Below are 18,760 nucleotides of genomic sequence, written 5' to 3'. Positions count from 1 at the left end.
TACAACAACAACAAAAAAACAAGCAAGTGAACTTTGTATAAAGAACGACCTCAAAAATAAACTTTATTTTACTCACACGTACAAATCGTCCATCTAGACAAGTCACTTTATTTACTCTGCTCACGAGCACGATTCGATAAATAATTATTTTTCAGAGTTATTACAGAAAACCAAACACACTTTCACGAAACATTCTTTTTCAGCCTAGAGAACAGTACAAAAATAAGAACATACGACTGCGCTACAAAAAGACAGTTGCCTTAACATACAGTTTCTGTGTTTCTTTATACAATATAGTGAAATCCTTTCAAGTTTGCAGCTACTGTCATCTGTTTTGGTTTGAAGAATCGACTAAGACCCGCCCGTCCCGATCTTTGACCCGCACTCGTCCCGTAGCATAACGGGTCTCCGTACGACCATCGGGATAGACGGTCTTCACTGTACCGTCAGGGTACTCCCTTTTCTAGACAAGAGTGAAAAACAAACATAAAAAAACACTATTAGCTCCTCTTAAGACCTAAATTTGACTAAAATATCAGTTGCTTATTGCTGTATATGTCTTCCATCTTCGCGCCTACTTCCGTTCTAGGCCGGGGATTAACTTTGCTTTGCAAGAAGCGACAGAGAACCTCACTACTACCCCTGAATGAGACGCTTGTCTATCGCTGGTTGCCCCCACCCCCTCTCCCCACCCCAGCAGTTTGTCAGTTTACACTGGCTACTTCAGTTCTAGGCCGGAGATAAACTCCGCTTTGCAACAAGCGACGCAGGACCTTACTAATTCTCCTGAATGGAACGTTTTTGTCTATCGCAGGTTGCCCCCACCCCAGCAATTTGTCAAGTTGCCCCAACAGTGGGCCGGTACCCAAATGATTTATGTTTCTAGGTAAACAGAGGTACTGTGAGAGTAAAGTGTCTTGCCAAAAAACACAAAACAAAGAACCCGGCCAGGCAGGGTAGATATCGCTCTCCACCACAAAACACTACCCTGTGGATAGCATTGGCTGTTTTATCCATTGGAAAGCGATTTATCCAGTGGATAGCGTTATACATCCTTTAAACAACCGGAGCCAGGGCTCGAACTCGGAACGCTAGATCATTGTTATCACCATATCTTTCTCCTGTACAATTTTCTTCCTACACTGCGAAATGTTGGTCTTACAATAACAACATGGTCCTACTTACTTTATAGAACTTGGTATGAGTTTCCCGCTGTCCATTTGGGAATTCAATTGTTCTCTCTCCTTCAACACTAACTTTCTGTATAGTACCGTCACTAAACACACACTCCTCCGCGCCATTAGGGTACAGATACTTGATGGTTTGATCAGGAAAGATGATCTCCTTTGTACCATCACGGTAATGCTTCTCAATCTGTTTGCTAAATACACAAGAAACAAAAATAATTCTGAAGCACAAAAATAAACCCCTACTTGACTTGTATATACTAAGAAAAAAAATAAGAAAGGAGTAACGTTAATGACGAGAGAACGGTAAAAAACAGGTTTCTGGATGATATGATTTGCACACTTTGCCCAAGTTCGGAATATACTTCTCCTTACTCAATACTGGTTTCGGCGAGGTAAATATCTCCGTTATTCACCTCGAGGTAGAAAAACAATTGCGATATTGTGTACCAAATTAGGTAATAACTAGGACCGAAAGTTCTGTTGCCAAAAGTTTAAAATTAAAAAAGAAACGTCCGTGCATGATTTACAAAAAAGTGCAGAGTGATAACAAAAACTTAGGTTTAAAATAGCCATTTAAAGCGCGCAAAAAACAGTATTCTTTACAACATGAAAATGCAAACCTTGGAAACTGTAAGACCTCCATTCCGTCTGGGTAAGTGGTATGTGTTGTTTGAGCGTCTGAGTAATAGTAAATCTGGTCCAGAAGAAAAAAAAACGTTAAATAGTTCACTTGATTTCACCCTAAGGCCTGTAATTCGTCTCTTCAGACAGTTGCGTGTTGCAAAAGCAGGAGAACATATCTCTGTGATACGTCCATGCTACCTTAGCCTTTTAAAGAGTGTACGTTTATACCTTGAAAGTCGTCAAAACCGACACTGTACAAGTTTCCTCGAGACTCTCTTCCGAATCTAAACTCCTCTTGTAGCGCCTACATCGGATCGCGTCCCACAAAAGACGCAAACACGGTCGGTAACGTGCCGCTTTTGGAAATCTTTGCTGAGGCACTCGAAGGGTTTCCGATTGTTCAGTATTATCCAACAAAGTATGACGCAATAGGGATACGTATGTTGCTTAGCAACGTCGGTGACGAAAATCGCGGGCTCAGACAATTAAACTGGAACTTTCTCCTCCGAGTGAGTAGCGCGGCGCACGGTGAGGAGCGGTTACTTTTTGGCATTAGCATCGATTAAGAACCGCACATGACTTCTTAGTACGAGCCAACATCTCCCCCCCTGTATATATCTACCTTACGAAGTACAAAGTTTGCCTTACCACCCTCTGGTCGGGCATTATCTGCTTGATGTCTCCATTGAAGAACGTAACGATGATAGTTTGCCCGTCAACACTGATGTCTTTTCTTGTGCCGTTTGCGAAGGTAATTACGCGGGAGCCATCACTGTTCACCTTCTCTACCTGCAACCAAATCAGTTTCAAGATCAGAATACAAATTCTTATTACTGTTTTCATACATTTTCTTTGATTTTTATTCGGAGAATTTAGTTTTCAGTCAGGATTTTTTCCCAAGGTGGTCAACACCTTTATTCTCCTAACATTCCTTATTCAATTTGTTGAAACATAGCAGGGTGATGTTGAAAATTAATCACTGCTGAAGATAACAAAGTCGAAAAGGTATTAGAACGTTTTTTGAATCGTTTGTAAAGCCAAAACTGAAAGGAGCTACAGATCATTTTTAGCTTACGTTCACTCCCTAAAACCATTTTACAAAACGGCCCACCTTCACTCTCCCCTCTCCTCGAGGGGAAGGAGGAGGGGGGAGGGGACCGTTCTTGCTCCCTTTTTTCGAGCTCCTCAGAATCCACCACTAATATTACCTTTCCATCGGGATGCAGTATTTCTCGTGGATCTGGCCTAGCTATTCTCTCACTTAAATTGCTGTGTTCCCTTGGGCCATCCTGGTCGTTTTTCTCCTCATCCTGGAAGTGAACGTTTCGTTTTATTTTTTCACTGCTGTCTGGTGTCTTGCTTCTGCGCCGTGGGCTACTGAGTGAAAAACGGTAAGTTAAAGTGGATTTCCACTGACGCGTAATTTTTTACGTGTGTTTTCGTACGTGAAAAAAATTAGAGACGATGTATAAACGACTTGCGTAAACGTTTACGCAGGTCGTTCATACATTGTCTCTAAATTTTTTCACGTACGAAAACACACGTAAAAAATTACGCGTCAGTGGAAATCCAGTATAAGGGCGCTTACCCTTAGTCAGTACTGGCCGGCCAGACCGGCATATTCGAGAACAGAATTCCGTTGTTAGTCAGATTTGTCCTGTCAAATCAGCCAATGTATAAATGTTATACTGTTGTGGTGGATTTGTGGGGAAATCTCGTCAAAAAGGCCCATTTCACTTAAAGGCTACAAGTGCTCAGACTTTCAAAGCAATAGCTGCTGCAGTATTTATGAACACTGTATTTCCTGCTGTTTAAATCCTGAGTGCCTTTGACGATCAGGATAAGACTCGGTAAACTAAAACAAATGTGGACTTTTCAGTTCTTGCGCTCCGCTCGATAGACTTCTGAGAAAAGAGCCGAAAAATTCCATTCTGATGACGTTGCACTACAGAGATTGTCTCTGATTGTCTCTGATTGGTTGTTTTTCGGCTTCGAATTTTCGCGCGCAAGAAACAACCAATCAGACACTACATGGATCACGTGACTCTTTTTCGAGAGCGAGGCTTTACTCTGGCTGATTCCTAAGGTTTGCTACAAAGTAGTTTTCAGTACCACTGACCTTCGTTTGGATTTCCGGATTTCTTGGCTAACATCTTCTTGAGGTTTGTCGTTAGAGTTTATTTGAGGTATTTCTTCGCTCGATTTAGAAAGCACATCTATTGATGCATCTTCGTCCTGACGAGGCATCTCAGCTTGATTATTGTTTGCATCTATACTAGCAGGGAGCAACCTGCAAAAGAATTTAAGAAAAGTGGTTTTGAGTTGTCAGTTCACGAGTTCAGAAACTGTCGCCAAACAAAGCAGCAGTCCTTTTAAGTAAACAAACTTCTTAATTGCGTAACTGTTAGTAACTACACTCATTGAAGCACAGACAGCAAAATTCAGTTAAAGTGAATGACAGGACTTCACCTGTTCTCAGAATCACCGGTTGCATTTTCCGGAGTCGACCTGGGAACTGCTTCGACCAGAGCTGGTATCATGGGAGGGGATCGGTGACGGAGAGGAAGCCTGGGTCCTGATTCTGAGAAAGAAAACAATAACAAACTGAATAGCAAGATATCGAGTTTTGCTACATTTATTACAACACAATGTCTCTGTTAAATCATCGGCCAAATTCGTCACATGGCACACTTGTAATGCAATAGTCCCCGGTTGAGTGCAATAATGCTCTAAAAGAGAAACAAGTGCGTGACATTCTGGACGAATGAAAGTCACGAATAAAGTAAACCGAGCAATCAAATAATAGAATTAATTTAAACGTATCTTGCGTCAAGTACAGGTTAGTTGCACCAGGTCGACCTTTGTATACGATACAGTTTTGTTGGGAAATGACTGCAGAAAAATTGAACTTCATAACTGGCCTGGAAACTTTCCTTTTTGGAAGAATCGCTTGGCCTGTAAGATAGCGTTACCTTCTTCAGATGTCTTGGCTGTTTTTCGTTGTAATGGTTTCTTCGGTCTGGATTCCTCTATCTCTATTGCCTGCCAATAGACACAATTTATTTCGTTTCGTTAAATCCTTTATTATTTAAGAAGGGTCCTGAAAGGGGGAGCCGGTATAAATCCCATTTCCCAGTCCCAGTTGCATTGTTTTTTTTTGTTTTTAATTCCCAGTTCCAGTGACTGAACTCTCATTTTCCCAGTGAAAATTTGCCAGATCTCAGTTCCCATTTTACCACTTCAGGCCCCTCTTAAAAAAGGTATCTCGCAGTCTAACGACTGAATTAAATACAGCTAGAATGTCAGCTATTCTCGTATTTCAAGACTAACCGCAGTTATTAAAAACTAGCAATGGTATATTGCAATTCCTGGGTTTTGATTGGTTAACAGGCAATGGTATATGAGCTCATATACCATTGACCACAATATGACAGCCGATACGCGTCAACAAAAACAGCTGGGGAGATCAAATATTGCAATTCTTTGGGCGTTTTTAATAAAACAATTATTCCACTCGCGCTTGTTGGATATGAGATCGTTATAGCCAACGAGGCGCGTAGCGCCGAGTTGGCTATCTACCATCTCATCAGTGATCCAACGCGCACTCGTGGAATAATCGTTAGTTAACAATTTAGCTAGGCAAACAAAGACTTAATTAATAGTAATCATGCTACCTTAGCCTGTTCATCTTCTCTCCACTGTTGCAATCGATAGTGCTCTAACAGCTTGACTTCATCTTGTAGTTCTTTGTTCTGTTGCTCCAATGCCTCAATCCTCTGACGGGTACGTGTCGATGCCGCTGACCAACGTGATTCACGTCGCTTAAGCTCTTCTTGTAACTCCGCTATCTATGGAAAGAATAGCATAAGTTTAAATAAGTTTTGATAGAAATTTTGTTTAAATTTATTGTTTCTTGTAGTTTTATTTAGTACCTGTCCTCGCAGGCTCTCGATTTCATCTCGCTCCTTCTTGTCTGGCATTGAACGGGCGGCTTTCTGGTATTTTTCAAACACTCGTCTTTCACGGCTACAAAACAAAAGTTGAATATCTTATTTTAACTCTTTCAGTGCTAAAGTCGACTTTTGTCGACATTTGGAGGAGCAGTCAATGAACCACTTGTGACGTCATTAATTTAAAAGTCAGCAGATTTTGGTGATAAGCATCTGATAGAGCTAGGTTTGACCTTTTCAAAGAACTATTCATTTTGCGTATCGGTCGCATCCTAACAGAGCTAATCGAGAAAAAGTCAATCACTTTTTAGTGCAAAATCGGTGCTTAAAAAGGCCAAAACACCTGTAAAAGATCGAGGTCCTCTTGACAGGGTTTACCAATGTTTTTATCAAAACTTTTTTGGTCTAAAGGAAGGATGGATACAGTAGAAAGTAGTGGAAATAACAAAGCCAAGAGAAACGAAAGGAAAAGGAGCAAGAAAAAAAATGGAAAAGTCCAAATTTTGGCTTATGCGCATGCACCAAAGTACATTTTTGTACAATTTTTAATGGAATCTTCCTCAAAATCTTGCTGCATTGTGGAAAAGTGCTTTTTAAGCAAAGTTAAGGGAAATTCAGGATCGTACCATCAAAAATTCAGTTTAACGGTAGAAAAAAACCCAGTTTTTGGAGAAATTCAGCACTGAAAGGGTTAACCCAACAATGAATGACTTTTTGGACAAACAGTAAAGTTGGTGCAAAATCTGCCCTCCCCCCCCCCTGATTCCTACCCACTGAGCAGTTTTTTTTTCGTCGTTACAATTTCGCTTGGTAATTTTTCTCCGAGAGGTTAAAAAAAACTCTATTAGATGTCTAATATCAGCAGTTGCAAAATGTATTGTCAAGAGCACATACCGTAACTTTCGGAGTTCTTCCTCTCTGAACTGTTCTAATCGTTCAAGTTCCTCTGTTTTCTGTTTCTCGAAGGCGGCAATTTCACTTTGGAGTGTTTTCAAGCCCTGTGGAACAACAAACCGTCTCTATAACATGTAGGGGCAACAAATACCAAAAAGAATTTAACATGGTTTGCCCTGCTCTGGAGAACCAAGTTCGAATACATCGAAGGAGGCTTCAAGCAATAATTGGTAAAAATTAGGAAAAATGCTAATGCTACAGTAGCTAATGATACACGATTAAGGGAGCTATGTCTGTGTCACGCAATTTTACGCAATTTCGGCACTGACCAACTGGTCATAAAATTAACTGAAATATCACACTAACGGCTTAAAACTGTAGAAGGACTCAAAAGAAACACAGAAAGACCAAAAAGCGGCATGTATGGGCAAAATTCGAGAAGATTAAAACGGATTGCGTTCGGGTAAACTTGAAAAACGTCGGCCCGACTTTTTTCAAGTTTATGTATGAAAGTGTCATTTACAATGCTCAAAAATCATCCTTGTTTGTTATGTGGCCGTGATTTTGCCAATAAAAGACTTTTGCTCTGCCAATTTGAAGTTTAGAGCTCTTAATTGACGAAAATAAATAGAATTACCTAAAATACCGTGACCTAGCCCCTTTAACCTTCCTCCTATGAGAACGACGCTATTTTCTTTTTAAAAACTGATTTTCCTTGCTTGTCTTAACTGCGTAACAAAACATTTCTCCTCTCACCTCTTCTCTTTCACTTCTCATCTTAGCCAAAGCTGCGTTCTCAGCTCTAAACTTGTCAATCTCAGTTTCCAGTTCTTTGAGTTTCTCCCTCACCGCCATACTCTGAATTGTGTCTACAGGCTCTTCCTTCTTCTCTTGCCCAGACTGGGCGTTAGGGACGTCACTGGCCACTTGTTTGCTAGCAGGCTGCTGCAGCGAGAAAAGCAACGAATCATTACACTAGTACCAAAGGTGGATTAAACGTTTGCCAAATGGCTGCGGATCTTATCGAATGTTGATCAGTTTTGCGAAACGTAGCTTGAAACGTGATGTTTGTTCAACCTCTCTTGTTTCGCTTGGTGACTGATTTCTTGTCAAAAGACTTTTGATCATCCTGTTCAAGTAAGAAGAGCAGAAGAACGCAACTTCAAAACTTTAAATTTCAAACAGGATGAATAAAATCCCCTTTGAAAAGAAACCACACACTGAGCGATTTATCGTGGAACATGGCTTAACAACTTGCGCAGTGACTGCTATTAACATTTTTTCATCTTCGTTACGGCAAAAGGTCGAACTAAAATAAAACGCTACTGTTCACAGCTTTGCAAAGAATTTTATGCGTTGCCTAATCTGCGTTACACTGTCTAATAAACATTTCGTTACGTACATTGTACAATTTGCCACATAACTGCGTAACAAAACTGCAAGATGTTTTGCACGAAACCTGGCTTTAGTTAGTTTAATAGCACCTTCAGTCAATAGCTTTGAATTGGGGAAAAGACCTTCAGTCGTCAAGAATACATGTAGCTTTGAATTTGGGAAAAGACATTCAGTTGCAAAAGTTAAGACCACTTACAACGGCTTTCTGTTTCGGCTTTAACTGTGGAAACAGCTTGGTAACAAGGGCAGATGTTGGTGGTGTTGATGCTGCCAGGCCATCAGCTTCACTGCTTCCAGGCGCTGTGCTCCTCTGAGGCTGGCCACCTTTTAGATGTGCAGGTGGGGTGGAGGTCACAAGAGGGAAGATGTCACTGATTGTTACATCGCTATCATCATCATCGTCATCAGAATCGTCTTCGATCCTGTTCTTAACATGCCCTGGATGGGTCCCTACTTGCTTCTTTATCGCTCCCCATGCCTCCTCGTCATTGAAGTCGTCCTCAATTTCAAGTGATGAAGTTGGTTCATGGAACAAAGGAGCTAGAACAAATAAAAAAAAAACATTATGACAAGACGTTAAAGGGTATATGAGCCTTTTGCTCATAGCCATTTTACATTAGCTCATGGCTTGTCTTTGCATTTATCCAATTGCCCAGAAAACAGAGCGCAAGATATGCAGCACGCAGCTTTATTATTTATCTCAGGAAAAAGGGTGAAGACTTAAATGACTGGAGGTATACCTTACTACTACCTTACTACTTCAAATCAAGTCACTTAATTTTTCGCGATTTCTTTGTACAGAAAAAAGCAACTGAAGATGAACAGAAAGTAAAACAAGAAAATTTTTGTTATGTTTTGCTTTTACTGAGACACATGCAAGTTAAAAAGATGTTTCGAGATGGATTGACTTAGGAGTAAATGGAAAGTTGTGATGAAGGCAATAATAACACGATTAAGGAATAAAACGTTTCATTTGATTTCACTTGGCATGTACTAATACGTAAATTTAAAAGTATACTTATTTTAAAGGTGTCTTCTTCCCGTGAGAAAATCTTACTTTAGATCCAACCCATGTAAATGTGATTGACTGCTACATGCGCGCGAAAATTTTAAAAACTTGGGCACCAAGGGCTACGTCATCAGATTGGAATTCTTCGGGTCGTACAGCGCACGAAGAAATACGCATTTTATTCAAGTTATAACAAAATGTCACAAAGCTAAAACCTTTCTGCTGCTCTCCGGCTGTTTGTCTTTTGTCATCACGACTATCATCTGGTTCTAAAGCACTGTCCAAGCTCATTTCCTGCAGTGTCACATCACTACCTTCATCCTCGCTATCTGTTTTTGGAGAACAAAAAGAGATTTAGTGAAGAACCCTTTATTGTATCATTAATGTACATTGTAACATGCAATAACGCCCTTTATTCACCAAATACAGACCGCTCTCGCTATAGCGAACACGCTCGGGACGTCGTTTAGTGTCCGTAAAAGTCAGAGTCCGTAAAAGCGGGGTGTGAAAACAGAAGTGCCGATAACATACGGACTACGACGGGATTATCAACAATGGTAAAACTGCTAAGCAGACGTTACGATAGTAGGATGGGGGCTGGATTCTTCCGATAAGGTCTGGAGTGAAAAGGCGCAAGTTGAAGTGAAAAAGCGAAGTCTGTTGTACAGCCACTGAAGGAATTAATGCAAAGTAGATATTCAGAAGTCTTTTGAAGTGTGTTTTGACAAATAACGAGCAACGGACTGCAATTTTATGTAATTAAGTCAGATGAGAAGTTCATTGTGTCCGCCTTATCGAGAGGCAAAACAATAAAATTGTCATGTTGGTTCCACAAAAGTGTCCGTTATTCCGTAATAGCAAGAGTCCGTAATAGCAGGAGTCATTTCCAGCCAAACCTTTATGGCTTTCACCGGGGATCTGCATTTTGTCCGTAATAGCGAGTGTCCGTAATAGCGAGGTGTCCGCAAGGCGAGAGTTGACTGTACAGTAGCAATACTCTGCCAAACAGCCAGGCGATGAGGGCACAAAGAAGTTCGTCACTTACGAACCGTATCTGTTCCTTCACAGCTTTATCACTTTTTACCCAACAAATTTAACAATTACCATTTTCCTGAAGTTCATTCATGTGACCTTCTATACCAGTGTGTCCAGGATAATCGACCGATAAAGCTACTTTAGCATCTCCACTGCCATAACCTGTGTCTACAGGACTAAGAATTCCTCCTGGACCTGGAAAAAAGAGATTGAAGACTAACTAAGCATTCCTATACTTGAACAAAGAGGTAGGCAGTAAGGCATACGTGAGCTAGTGGGAAAATGTTGCGTACATGTAATGCAGGAACATTGGACGCACTAGAACCATTTTTTAAATCGGTGTTAGCAGATACAGAGTTAAGGTTAGAGTGTATCATTATGTGTTTTGCAAGAAGTTGCGTTTAATTTTGCTTGTTCAAACTGCCACCATGAATTTCTCATTTCTTGGACTATGAGTTTTGTTATCAACTTTCAATCATCTCCCAATGTCCAGCACACTTTTACAAGTGCGAGGTGCATTTGGCAGTCGACACACTATAAGTGAAGTGACAAAAAGAAATAGCTATGAAGATAGAAAGAAAAATAAGTAAGACTAGGAAGGAATATTAGGATTAGTTTCTGCCCATGCACAACCTAAAATCACAAAACTTTAGTCTGTACATTCACCTCTGTTATTGGCACCGTCTACACCTCGTCCACTAATGACAGTTTTACTGTCCTGCAAATTTCCTCTAGCTTTGGCCAACACTTTGACCACCACTGAAGAGTTGGATGAGAAGGAAGCATTTGCCGCAGCTTGTTCCAAAAGCTCAAATTCTTCAAGCTCCTCTTCTTCCATCTACATTCGAGAAAAAATAAGGTGTACATGTCCTTCAGTTTCAACACACAGGAGTTAATAGAAAACTTAGACATTTTTTTCCTAATCAAGACTTTACACTGTCAGTGTGACAGTGTAAGGCAGTTTACTGCACCTTTCAATGACATGCGGACTTTGTTCAATCAAATGCTACGTACATGTGTTTCCCTGCCATCAATCATCTAAGCAGAGTACCTCTCAGGAAAGAGACGTTCACTTAAACCAATTCAAAATGTCACGACTGCCAGTTGTGATTGGTGGATTTTGAACCATTTTGTTTGTTCCTTTTTTCAAGGTTCGTTGGCTGTCGCAGTAATTATGATTGATGGCAGCAAAAAATGCAATCCTTCATTGGGTTTTGAACTTTGGAGTTCACTTCTTATTGAAAGGCACAATAGGGGAAATTTCATGTGAACCTTGGGACTCAAAAGTAGTAGACAATATGTACAAGTAAGTTTTGTCACTTTTCATTAGGAGTGTAAAACGTCCACCTAATGTGTAGCCCGCGAATGCTGATGTATCTACATGCAAGTTCATGCAACATTGCCACACAACGCCAACACATCAGGCAAGGTGACTGGAGATAAAAACTTTCCAATGTGTGCCAGGCTTAAAAGGGGCAGCTTAAAGTGATTTTGATGCATTTGTGGCCATAACGGAGCTAAAATTATGACTAAAAAGCTTTGCCCATTCACAAGATGCGCCTAGAACACCAAGGTGAAAATAGTTAGTGAATCATTCAAAGGAGAGCAAAATGTAATGAGTTTTTAACGATTTATTCAAGACATATGGCCTATGGGCAGAGTTTGAAAATGTCTGCCAGACGTTTTCAATTTTTGATTGAAATCTCGTGCCTGTACAATTCATGATAATACCTCTTTTGTTACTTAAGTGGACTGTTATAGTAATTTTAACAAAGCTAGACCATTATTTTTAGGTTCCCATCAATGTAATTATTTCTTTTGACTTTTGACTTTTCGAAGTGATGCTCATGATACTGCCCCTTTAAAAAATGACATGTCTCAGTTAATGCGAACAGCTGTATGTGGTTCCTTACGTAATTTTGTACCTCTTGTTTCTCTTCCAATTCTTGTAATCTCATTTGAAACGAAGCATCAATACTGTTAAGCAAACCGGGTGGATCGCTCTCCTCTGCTCTTGTGGATACGGCACTACAAAAAAAAGTTCAAATAGAAAATAACCCAGACTGACAGCAGTTTAAAAGGCAATAAGATGCCAACATTTCAATGTACATGTTGTGGTTAAATTTTCCCCTCTGTACCATTGGTGTCTTCCTTTGTTCTGGTGTATGGTAATATATGATAATGAAATAACACAAAGGAAAATCCGACTTGTACCAAGGGTAAAATTGAACTCTCTCTAAAATGGACACCTTTGGGACCGGCTCCAACTGTCCATCTTAGAGAGGTGTCTGTCATATAGGGTGTTAAGTTACAGTAAAATGACTGAAAAACAGCAGGGACGGGACCAACACCAGGTGTCCGTCTTATGGAGGAGTCCATCTTACAGAGGTGTCCATTAAAAGAGAGTTGACTGTACAGTGTTTTTTGGAAAATCACCATCATTCTGCCAGGACATTATACCTTGGTGGCATCATTAAAGATTTGGTAACCGTTATGGCTGCTGCTTGGGTTTTTGAGGCCATGGAACCTCGGGATTGTAGTGCCTTCCCAAATGTAGCTGGTTCAGTTGCTTCTGTCACCACAACCTGAGGACTCTTAGATGCCACTTTACGTGTGACCTGTCAAAAACAGCAAACAATAAATGCAATATCTTACAGTGTTCATGACCAGCCTCTTAGCTAAAGATAAAATCTCTGGACTTGCCATGCACCTCAACTTATTTTTCAATGCAAAGGAAAATAAATCATTAATTTGATTTGATTAATTGATTAATAGTTGTGATAGATAGAGCAGCCAAGGGCAAACAAACAATCAGCATAATTTTCTTTTTCTATACAAGAAAACCCTTATATTCATGTAGTGTGTGTGTGTGTGTGTGTGTGGGGGGGGGGGCAGGGGGGAGGGTGCAGGGGGTGTCTAAACCCCCCACTTCTTGTACCTTACACTCCTGGTTCATGCCCCTTTCCATAGTGGTCGCTTCTTTGTGCTATTCCTATTACAAAGTATTATGAAATGTTGGAAAATGTTTCTCAGTTTCTCCCAGTTTCCATTACTAAGGGAATATTGCAGGGATTGAAGTAGGTGCAGGCACTCGCCCACTTAAGTCCCATGTCTTCATTTTTGGGTATTCCACACAATGGAACTTTCTCATTGAAATTTTCCAATACCAAAATGAACTTACCCTGGTCTGTGCCACAGGGCCTCCACTCATTGAACTTTGTTTATTATTTCCTTGAGATGTACCAGACACAGCACTCCCAGCCTTCTTTTCCTTTCTCTGCTGCACTGCCACAGACTGCCCAGCAGATTCCTGACCCTGAGTTCCTGTCTTATTTGAGGCTGATTTTCCTTTGAATCTAGCAAGCCCTTGACCTTTTCGTAGAAATGTTCTCTGTGGCTTTTGACTTGGACTTTGGGTTTTTGTTACTGCTTTGGAAGCCTTGATCAGAGAATTTGATTCAACACACAATATTTTTATTTGTAAATAATTAGGCTAGCTGCTCAATAAAAAAGTCAACTCTGAATAGCATGTATACTGCTGAAACCCTGGGACTAGTGGATTTTTCTACCGGGCTAGTGGATTTTATCCAACACTTGCGAGTGAATGGGCAAGTGGCATTTTTTTACTCTTTACTTGACAGATGAAGTAAGGCCACTGAGAAAGGCCTCAGGGCTAGCACACAGTGGTTCAAACTTGCCTAAAGGAGAATCCATAAAATCTGCTTTCACTAAACTGCTTAATGCTATCACAAACACAAATGTTGCATACCGGTAGTTAGGTTCATGTTGTTCATTAACATTTGTGATGTTTGCTTTCACAATGGTTTACAAAATCTACTGTTAGTATCAACAAGGCAAAATACTTTTTGAAGAAATTCAAAGATTTATACAAGTCTAAATACACGTCTAATCTATAATCCATAGTGAACAACCTACATTGGCTAGCAGCATAGGCCAGCAATGCGTGCAAGAGGCAACAGCAACAAAGTCTTCTGCAAGCATTGCATGGCTATACATCTAGCAAAGAATATTGCAAAGGGCTACAGTTACATAATCCTCCTCCTACAATGCCAGTACAAACAGCCAAGCAGTCAGGAAACACATAGCACTAACCTCATCAAGCTTGAGTTGCAGTTCTAAAAGTTCCTCAAATGTCTTAGCAGAAGATCCTCCTCCTGAAACAAATATGCCACATGTAAATGGACAACTGGGACAGGTGGACAGAGGATAAACTATAAAAGGCGTTAAGCACTTGTAGCAAAAACAAAACATCACCACAAAGGTCAACTACCTGAGGTCTACTGAAATAAACAATCAGAATCATTAATAATCTAAGCGCTTAAAATGGTCTTACAGGTAAGACAGAATCAGCTTCAGTTGGTTCAGCCCTGACAGAATCATAATATTTTTATTACAAGTTTATAGTAACTGCTTACTACAGTTTTTATAGTTTTACCTATGCCTGGCTTGATAGGCATTTCGTCATCAACTTCGGTATTGCTCTGGTCCAGATGCTTTTCATTCTGACAAGAAAAACGTAAATTGACATGCCACCTGTAATTACATGTCTGTCATTGAATAAGTTGAACAGACACAGCTTCAATAAGACCAAGCACTCCCAGAGCTACTGAGGGTATTCTGTTGTGAATCATCACCTAAAATTCATTTATCTAAAGTGGAGATGGTTTTAAGTTTAACAAATTGATGTCAGTTATTTACATGTATGTGTTTGTCCTTTTATTGATGATAAATTACATCTTGGCTCGTGGATCCACAACAAACTTGTAGTTTAGCTATGACAGCGGATTCAAGCTGAGCATTTTATGGTCTCAATTGTCGTGTTCGTTGGCACGGTTGTTTGATTACAGATGTTGCCAGGTGGGAATGACAATTTGTTCTGTTTGGGGAAAAACATGTTGTCACTTGTCCAGCGACTATTACTAGAAGAGGTATTCGTGTCTTGGATCTTATTAATCTTCAATCACCATGATTATAAGATCCAAGACATGAATACCTCTTCTAGTCCACAGAGAAAGACAAATTCTCCCAACTACCAGTAGTACTAAAAAATCAAATGTATTGAGCCTAGCAAAAAGAATTTGTATCTGCACAACATACTCTTAGAACTCACCATTCCTTCCACATCTTTAGGATGAGCCCCTAATTCTATTACAGTTGCATTCCTTTCACTAGTTTCTTCCAGATCTTCCTCAGCGTCTGATTCTGTATCAAAACCGTCTTCCTCATTTACTTCATCCATCTCATTTGCACACATCTCGGGCTCAGAATCGTAAAGAGGGTAAACCCCACTCATGGTGTCCGCCTCTGATTGTTCATCAACTTGAAAGTCAATGTCGGCTGGGTTTTTTGTGCCAGCACTGTGACTCCACAATCCTTCTAACTCCTGTGTCATAACTGGACCTCTGTTGTAAGGATGAGCTATGTTTGCACTCTCTCTCGCATTCATTTCTAAATGGCTTGGACTATTTGTTCCAGGAAGATACCCCTGTAATCTTCCCAGCTCCTGAGTTGAAGCTGAACTCTGAAAACTTGAAGGGACTTCAGTGAGTCTATTGAGATTAATTCCTACATTGGGTACAAAGTTACTTGAATTTGCTGAACCACGAACAGGCTGCCCTTGTAAAGGTACAGCCATTGGTGCAGAAGAAAGAGGAATTGAACCCAGAGGAAGACGGTAGTTTGATGAGTTCCACATCATAGGATAAACGGTCTCATTAAAAGAAGCTAAACTTCCTTCAAGCCTTTCTGTGGCTCCATTATACTGCTGTGAACCAGCAGGTCTCATTTGTAATTCCAAATCTTCTTGACTCATTGTAACTGGTGGTGCTGAAGATGTAGGTATAGATCTCGGCAAGGCATTAGATTTATGTCCTACAAGCTCATAACCATCATTTTCAATTTCTGCCCTTGACGTCATACCCATTGCCATCGGCGCCCTCACTATTTGTTGCGGTTGACTTTGTGCAGTCACTGGACTCTGTCTCACAGTATCAGCCTTACTTGACGTCATTACTAAATCTGGAGAGTGCACTGTCAGACTCGAGGTTGTTTGCTGTTCTTGAAGTCTTTTCTGAGCTGCCAAGATGCTCTGAAGTTTATTTTGTTCCATCTTTAATGTTTCCATTTGCTGTTGTTGTTGACGGAACATACTCTCTTGTTGTTGCTGTTGCCATTGACGCAGCTTCCTAAACTTCTCCAAGAGTTGTGCCTGATCATGAGGTTTTTGATTCTGTGGTTGTGTTGCCATGTTCCTGACCTTCAAAGGTTGTTGAGATTTTGTCACTTTCATAAGACAAGAAAACACACTTTTATTAACAGTTGTAAGGAATACATGTTACTTTTCTCTCTTCAAAGCTTCAGTCTCCCCCCCCCCCCCTACAAGTTAGTAAACAACAGTAACTATGGCCTGACAGGTGGGTACTCTTGCCTTGGTGTGTAGCTTTTGAGATACTTTGGTCTAAAAATGGGTCAAAGATTATATCATTTAGCTCTGAAATAGGGTCTGGTTTTGGGGGACCCTCAAGAAAATATGCACATTATACATAAACCTGTTTATCTCTTTTGGGGGCGGGATTTTCATCTATCACTTCATGTGACCGTGAATACATCAGAAACACAAACAGCCAGGTCTGAAAACAGGTACAGAGTTTACTGGTCTGAAGGTGTATATGAAAATGATGTACTATGGAAATAATTTACGAGGTATGGTTTGGAAAATAACATATTTAGGTCTGGCAAAGAGTTGGAATTTAGGTTCCATATTCCCCTTTCCAAGGGGTGTCCTCCAACCAAATTTCATGGTTCCCTCCCGTGACTTTCCACAAACAAAAATACAATTTTCATTGATCACAAAAAGGCTGATCGTGACCGCGGTCCTTCGCCCAGCAGTCGATTGATATTGGAACTTGATTAGTAATCTAGATCAAATATCACAAAAAGATGCGCAATCATTTCTTTAGCGATTACCCATTGTCAATGTGCGGATTCATAAAAAATGTAGTCGATTATCGATTTTTAACCACTGATCACTCCAAACATGCACATTACACGTAAATACCTACCCCCAGCTAGTTGAGGAACGAAGTTTAAATTTGAGTTTCCCTCTTGCGCACTTCGATCCCTTTCATCTTTTGCCAGAGATGGATTGTTTTCCTTCTGCGTTATTATACTACCGTCAATGGTTTTGAAACTTTCCATAGTTTACTCATTCCCTTGTCTAATCGAGTTCAAGAAGTCCTCCAAACCATGCGAAACGTTCTCCTATGCAAATCCTGCATGTGTTGGCCAGTTGATTGCCGATTTCGATCACAAAATAAACCGATCTATCCAGAAACTTAATCACATCTTTTAATTTGCTCTCTGGACTGCAGTCAAAGCATTTTAGTTATTAAAACAACGGCGAAACCATCAAAGCGAAACCATTGGAATTTTTACGAAGGAACGCGCCATTTTTCAAAGTTTACAAACTGGTCCATTTCTTCGCATGCGCAAAACTGAATGCGCTGACCATTATTATCGCGGTTTCAAACATGGCGAAGGCTTCGCATCCTTTGAAACTCGAGGAAGTTTTGAAGAAAGAATTGCACACCACAAAATGGGTTTGCTGGTGGTGGTTGTATAAATGAAGGAAAAAGCTATGAGATTGATCATGGCAACGTTTTCGTCAAAGTCAACGAAAAATCGGAGGTATTTATAGCAGTTCTTTCGCCGCAGGGGAATCTCCTTTTCAAAAATTGCAGAAATGTTTACTTAATTTGTGTTCACTGTCTTCTTTCAGGCTAGGAAAATGTTCGACGGTGAATTTGACAGCCTAGAAGCTATTTTACGAACTAACACTATGCGAGTGCCTAAGCCAATTAAGGTGGGCTTCAAATATTTTTTTAAAAATCACATAAGCTTTACAGCAAGGCACCCAAAAGTGTGACCACTTTCAATTTATTCACATTCTTTTGTGCAGATTTAATCCAATCAGAGGTCAACTGCAGGCTATCCACGGCTTTTGAGTGGATTAAATCTGCACGAAAGAATGTGAATAAATTAAAAGTGGTCACACTTTTGGGCGCCTTGCTGTAATAGCCTGCGTAGATGTGAGGTGCCTTTTATAAGCTGTCTAGTTTAATTTTGCTTTAAGAACTCTAGAACTATTTCTGAATTTTATTTGCTGAGATGTAGAAACTTTATTGCGGTTTTCAGTGAAATGCGAACTCTGAAATTTAAAATCCAACAAACGATTGCGTTTTTCGCTGCCGTCAATCATAATTATGGCGACAGCCAACGAACCATGAAAACAGAAACAAACAAAATGGATCGAAATCTACCAATCACAACAGAAAGACTTGACCTTTTGACCCGATTAAAGTGAACCTCTGTTTCCCGAGAGGTCCGCTAAGTCCATCCCAATAAAATGTTTCGTTTCCCATCGCCCGACCGACCCATTTTTTTTCGAAATGTAAAAGAAAAATTTCCAGATTTCCTAGTCAAAGAGGCAAGTACTTTAATTTACAAGGACACGACCTTGATTTATTAACAACAATTGGTATGATCTGATGTCCTTGTCTTTAATTTACATTGATACTACGTTTTTCAAAGGCTGTTTCATGCCAAGGGCATTAACGATTGTTCCAACATTTTCAGCGAGATCC

At 40.2% G+C, this 18,760-nt stretch overlaps 2 protein-coding genes across 3 annotated transcripts in view; one reads left to right on the top strand and one right to left on the bottom strand.

The window, feature by feature from the left end:
• Nucleotides 1–12: 12 nt before the first annotated feature.
• Nucleotides 13–17,555, bottom strand: LOC144645268 (uncharacterized). Of its 2 annotated transcripts, none has more exons than XM_078504774.1 (23): nt 17,180–17,555; nt 15,229–16,400; nt 14,554–14,620; nt 14,211–14,272; nt 13,279–13,536; nt 12,558–12,715; nt 12,023–12,125; nt 10,764–10,935; nt 10,167–10,292; nt 9,278–9,391; nt 8,250–8,593; nt 7,415–7,600; nt 6,659–6,762; nt 5,747–5,840; nt 5,489–5,662; nt 4,787–4,856; nt 4,284–4,395; nt 3,934–4,104; nt 3,023–3,188; nt 2,463–2,603; nt 1,811–1,884; nt 1,186–1,381; nt 13–463 (listed from the first exon to the last, which is right to left on the bottom strand). In XM_078504774.1, exons 1-23 carry the CDS (start codon nt 17,313–17,315, stop codon nt 326–328), a joined length of 4,338 nt encoding a protein of 1,445 aa, XP_078360900.1. In that variant the 5' UTR covers nt 17,316–17,555; the 3' UTR covers nt 13–325. The 2 variants fall into 2 exon arrangements, with proteins under 2 accessions (XP_078360900.1, XP_078360899.1); XM_078504773.1 differs by having other exon boundaries at nt 7,415–7,603; nt 17,180–17,554.
• LOC144645403 (ketosamine-3-kinase-like) overlaps nt 17,433–18,760 on the top strand; it is a 36,010-nt gene continuing 34,682 nt past the window's right edge. Inside the window, 3 exon segments of the mRNA XM_078504976.1 lie at nt 17,433–17,712; nt 17,714–17,804; nt 17,896–17,979. Of these exon segments, the coding sequence (XP_078361102.1) occupies nt 17,648–17,712; nt 17,714–17,804; nt 17,896–17,979 (240 nt within the window). The 5' untranslated portion in view covers nt 17,433–17,647.

This window comes from Oculina patagonica, chromosome 3 (assembly GCF_052425735.1).
Source record: "Oculina patagonica isolate OP01 chromosome 3, crgOcupat, whole genome shotgun sequence".
In the NCBI taxonomy this organism is placed as follows: domain Eukaryota; kingdom Metazoa; phylum Cnidaria; class Anthozoa; order Scleractinia; family Oculinidae; genus Oculina; species Oculina patagonica.
This window is presented reverse-complemented; position numbering and strand designations above follow the sequence as displayed.